This window comes from Triticum aestivum, chromosome 1D (genome assembly GCF_018294505.1).
Source record: "Triticum aestivum cultivar Chinese Spring chromosome 1D, IWGSC CS RefSeq v2.1, whole genome shotgun sequence".
Lineage (NCBI taxonomy): Eukaryota > Viridiplantae > Streptophyta > Magnoliopsida > Poales > Poaceae > Triticum > Triticum aestivum.
The window spans coordinates 116,981,844-116,986,857 of NC_057796.1; the positions used below are offsets into that span (position 1 = coordinate 116,981,844).

The 5,014-nt window shown below is 46.0% G+C and overlaps 2 protein-coding genes across 2 annotated transcripts; both read right to left on the bottom strand.

The window, feature by feature from the left end:
* Positions 1-330: 330 nt before the first annotated feature.
* LOC123166558 (MAPK kinase substrate protein At1g80180-like) lies at positions 331-1,070 on the bottom strand. The gene has a single exon (XM_044584366.1). It carries the CDS (start codon positions 941-943, stop codon positions 617-619), a length of 327 nt encoding a protein of 108 aa, XP_044440301.1. The 5' UTR covers positions 944-1,070; the 3' UTR covers positions 331-616.
* A 360-nt stretch (positions 1,071-1,430) lies between these two features.
* LOC123166567 (zinc finger CCCH domain-containing protein 34-like) lies at positions 1,431-4,207 on the bottom strand. The gene is made up of 3 exons (XM_044584376.1): positions 3,989-4,207; positions 3,741-3,851; positions 1,431-3,064 (listed from the first exon to the last, which is right to left on the bottom strand). Exons 1-3 carry the CDS (start codon positions 4,085-4,087, stop codon positions 1,778-1,780), a joined length of 1,497 nt encoding a protein of 498 aa, XP_044440311.1. The 5' UTR covers positions 4,088-4,207; the 3' UTR covers positions 1,431-1,777.
* Positions 4,208-5,014: the final 807 nt, after the last annotated feature.

Sequence of the window (5,014 nt, forward strand, 5' to 3'; positions counted from 1 at the left end):
ATGGCTATATCTTACAGATTTTTCTTTTCTTTTTGCCTATATATAGTTTTAAGAAAGTGTTTCTCGACCAGGCACCCATATTTGAAGAAATAAATAAATTGGAACAGTAAATTCACTAAGACAACTAGGAAAGAAACACACAGTGTGCTACGAATATACAAAGTACTGTACTAAATAGTAGCCTTACAGATAAAAGAGAACTTGTTACGTGTAGAAGTGAACTCAGGTTGTAGCTTCAGTAGCTGAATTCACTGGCTGATCAGTGTCATGAACAGAGACAATGACAATGATCAGCAATCAGCAAACAGTTATAAGTTTTTAACCATGCAATGTAACACACATAGTATAATGAAGAAAAGCATCATATGCACAAACTGTACAAGGACATGTTATTTTTTCTCACTTCCAAGATAATACTGAAAAGAAAAGGAAGGTAGCAACGGCATACAATGAAACAATTCAAATAACCTCACGCAAACCAAACATATGCTTATTATGATACACCCGAACTTCAATCAGCCATAAAATGTCTTATATCCCTATTCTCAAACACTCAAAAGTATCTGCACCACCCTAGTACCTTCTGGGTTCGGAAGGTTGTGAGGGACCTTCCTTCCTAAAAATTCCACAGAACATGCAGAGCAAACTTGGGTGAAGGTGGATCAAGAGCTGGCGGAACATGCCGAGTACGAAAGGCCTGGTTGATGTCGCTGGGCATGCCACCGCGCTCTGCACCGTCACTGCACCTACGCTGCACACCTCCCCTGGACCCGTTGCTACGGGAGTGCCTTAGCTCCTTGAGTTCTAAGCTGTTGACCTCTGCCTCCCCAGCTGCCCCTTGATTCCTCTGGTTCTGGTCTTTAGGCATAAACCTCTCCTCCCAGATCAGACCAGATGAACCAGACCCCCTAAATGTTTGGGAAGATCTCTGCAGCTCTGACATCTTCCTTTGGTATTACTTCCGTCCTTCTCTACCTGTGTTCGTGGGTGTTTCTCTCAGTGTTCATGCCTAAGAAGTCCTATGGTGCATAATAAGGTCTGCAGTGGGGAGGAAAGTGTGTATGACCAAACCTAATAATATACATGCATATCAAGGAAGGGTAACCATAACAAATTCAGGATGAGTCACATGATGGTGACAACTGGAGAAGGCTCAAGACGAAGGGAGGATATAAGGTATGTATCAATGTATGTACAATGCATTGACACCAAGTAGTGTATTGATAAAACGGGACCCTCTGCCTGCCTACACAAGTACTATTAGCTGAAACACCATCTTGTTTGTTGTGATATATTCAAGAGCTAACAGAATATTGCCTAAAGTAGCTTAACATTAAATGCAGAATCAACAGCAAATATCATCACCCCTCTCTTCTTGCCTTAATGCACTATTAATCCTGGATTGTAAAGCAGCTGAAAGGGATATGAAATGCGCAGATATACAGAAAAGTAGTAGATGACCCTGCCACAATGTTAACTGATGGTCTAAAAGACATAACAGAATCTCCAGCGAGCCCTAACTTACAGTTACGTACGTGGCAACAAGAAGTAACAAGCTAGTTAACATCATTTACCAACTATAGCAGCTAGTTATTCTTGAATGTTGATTCCTTCCTCCTAAAATTAACCAGAATGTTAAATAGTCCGACTGCAGAAGTGACACTTCATGTTCCATTCTCTTTGACAGTAGTGCTCCCAAGTTGCTAACGCAGCTGCCATAAACATCATTCTGACCAAGCTGAGCAGAGAAGAGAATATTGCAGTTTATATGCACTTGCTAGGTGCGCTGGCTAATTGAAACCCTATCCTTAGCCTTGAGAAGCTCAGTCAGAGATTTTGGGCCTTCAAAATCATTTGAGAAAGAACCCCCATGAGGCATGCGAGCAGCAGAGTGGCTAAAGCGTGACTTAGATACACAATTCTCTTCTTTTATCTGAGCTAGGGTCTTTGGCCCAGTAAAATCTGTGGTAGGATGTTCAGAAGATCTAGCAGAAATTACATTGTGCTGTTTTCCTCTACGTTTCTTCTTCTGCCCCCTGAAGGTAGCACAGGCAACAGACTGAGGACACTCCTCCATCAAGAACTCTTGCCTGTAATGAGTGGATCTTGATTCAATGCCTTGGAAACCACTCACGGGTCCAAGACCCCGACGCCTCTTAGTGCGACCCTTCCTGCTCTTGGCACCTTTTCTCTTCTCAGGTCTTCTCTTTGAAGTGTGTCTTGTCTCAGTATGCTGACGAGGAAACACATCATCTGCTGCTGAGCCGATGAAGCTGGAATTGAAGAACATTCTATCATACTCATCAGAACTTGGCCTTGAAAGCTTTCTTGTATTGTGTGGTATGTATCCCAAAGTGGTCTCAACATCAGGGTCTTGAACTCCTTCAGGATGACTAAGAGAACCATGCTGATCATCAAAGCTACAAAATGCTTGCCCATAGTACCATGAATCATAATAATCCCGATCATAACAGACTGGATCTCCAATATCATATTTCGCATGAAGCACCTGAGCATCTCTTTTCTGTGCCAATTGTTTCTCAAGGTCATTCTTGTTAGAGAGCCCATCATCAACGAGCACATCGAATCCAGGGGAGGAATCACGACTTCCATCTTGCTCTGCGTCCTCCATTGTTGAATATTCTGAGCTCTGATCTGAGTGGGTGAAACACTTTATGTATTCACCAGTGTCAATCGATGTTTCAGGCGTGACCGAAATAGGACCATCAAATTCGAGATATATTGACTCAGGAACTTCTTTTGAGTGGCATTTCTTTATATGGTACAAGGTGTCCTGACAAGGACTTGTGTGAGCATCCTTCGATGCCTCAACCATCTCATCTCCAGCGGAATTTTCATTGACAATAGGATTGAAAGTAGTAGCCTCAGAAGAAATCGCTGATTCAGTGTTAGGGGTTGGCTCATGTAGGAAGGGGCAATTGTCACCTTTTTTGCAGCCAGAGCTATAGTAGAAATAACAAGGATTGGCTGTCTTGACAGAAATAGAACCATCTGATGAGGGTGGGACTGTCAAGGACTTGGTTCTGTTGAAATTTTCCATTGGCTGCAACAGGAGAAGCTCATCAGACAACAAGCACCAACACACTATCAGGGCAATTCATCGAAATACCACAACCTGATATTCTATGGAATCTCATATTCTATTTGTAGAATTGGTACATGAGCATAGACAAACTAAAAAAAATTAACCGCCAGGTCAAGTAAGCCTCCTTTTCATACCCGATTTCATGGTTATAAATTTCCACCCCTAAACGAAATGCAGGCATGAAGCAAAGCACAAAACTACACATGAAAATGGAATTGTTTGCTGTCACAAACTCACAATGCATACAAACAAGAAATTCTACGAAATTCTACACCGAATTGTCGCCGACTAACAGTAGGCAGGCTCAGTGTGCAAGGTGTAATAGAAGAATTGGAGCTAATGTATACCTAGAATAAGCTCAAGGGTGTTTGTGAATATTTTTGTAAGCAAAGAGAGATCCACTATGATAATGACATGTTAGGCATGCAACCCTTCTTCGCAAATTACACCACAACAGTAGTTAGCCTGGCACAAGCGTAATAATGATACGCATCCACCAAAGCAAGCGTCCTAACCATGCAAGCAAGCATGGAAGTACACGCACTTCTTCCTTTTGCGATTACAGAAGCACACACACGCACATATCAATTCGAAGGTATTGAGCTCAGAGGTTACGGGTTTACGGATCACACACAGGGTGGCGAAAGGTGCAGCTTGGGTTGACGCAGCTGCCGTGGAACCAGTACCAGCAGTTCCTGGGGTTGAACCGGGCGCCCTCGCAGTGGCGGTACTCGCACTTGGACCCCTGCAACCAAAACCGCACACGAACTCCGATCAGTAAATCAACCAACCGAGGCGGCATTCAGCTGCCATTCACCGGCAAGGAGACACAGAACCAAACGAATCGACGGGTTTGCGCTAGGGTTTTGAGTGGTACGGCACCTTGGTGCAGCTGACGCGGGAGACGAGGAAGAAGACGCAGTCCGTGTTGCTCCTCCTCCAGCGCGGGTCCTCGCCCTCCTCCGCCGCCGCGGAGACCATCGCTCCCCTTGCCTCTCGTCCGCTGCGTCGTCGGCGGAGGGGGCGCCGGCGGTGGCGGTGTGGGAAATGGGGAGGCGGCGGTGGACGCGACGGTTCGGGAGGAACGAATAAGGTTTTGAATTTTACTTTTTTTGAGGGAGAAAAGGGTTTTGAACTTTTTGGTGCATTGGGTCTAGGAACGAATCGCGCTCTGTTTTTCGCAAATGCACACCAGTCCCTCAAAGCTAAATATGCAGAGCATGTCCAATATAGATGTATAAATAACCACATTTTACAGTACAAATGCCTAAAAACGGTGCTCCAACAGTAAAAAAAAATTCACTGGTTCTACTCTAGATGTAAAATACATCACTTGGTAATCCAAATATACATAACCGTCCGAGTAAAACCAATTCGCGTCGCACGAACGCCCAACTGCCAGCCGGTACCTTCCCGCGTCACAGTCGCTCCTCCACCCGCCTCCCACTGCTGACGATTTCTCCCTGGTAGTCGCCCGCCGCCGCTCGTCCATCGATCCCTGACCCCATCGCCAGCTGCGCCGTCGGAGGCCTCGTTGGCGCGCCGATTTAGATCCACCACCACTGATTCAGCCGTTGGCTGGAGCGCGCAGCGCCCTTGATGTCTCCCGTACCTCGTCGCCGCCTTCCATAGTAGAACTACTGGCTGCCGGAGCTTGGAGGGATTATCGAACGACCAACGCGGCCGAGCTGAGCCGCTATTGCTTCGGTCGGTGTTGCCGGCATTGTGTGGCCACGAATAGCCTCGGCCACCAGCCGCACACCGTTAAGGAGGCGTAGGAGACCCAACCGCCCACCCCCAACAGTCGGTGCAACCAACATAGACGCTCCGACTAGCAGCCGTCGTTCCTTCATCCCCGCACGCAACATGTTCGACAAAATCCCCCCAATGTGAAAAATTGGTTAAACT

Bases quoted from the DNA above. Each gene is read 5' to 3' on its own strand.
- LOC123166558 (XM_044584366.1), bottom strand. From the start codon at position 943: ATGTCAGAGCTGCAGAGATCTTCCCAAACATTTAGGGGGTCTGGTTCA.
- LOC123166567 (XM_044584376.1), bottom strand. From the start codon at position 4,087: ATGGTCTCCGCGGCGGCGGAGGAGGGCGAGGACCCGCGCTGGAGGAGG. The intron at 3,852-3,988 runs GTGCCGTACCAC...TTTTGGTTGCAG, and splicing joins CCCGCGTCAGCTGCACCAAG to GGGTCCAAGTGCGAGTACCG. The intron at 3,065-3,740 runs GTGTGTGATCCG...CTCCTGTTGCAG, and splicing joins GCTGCACCTTTCGCCACCCT to CCAATGGAAAATTTCAACAG.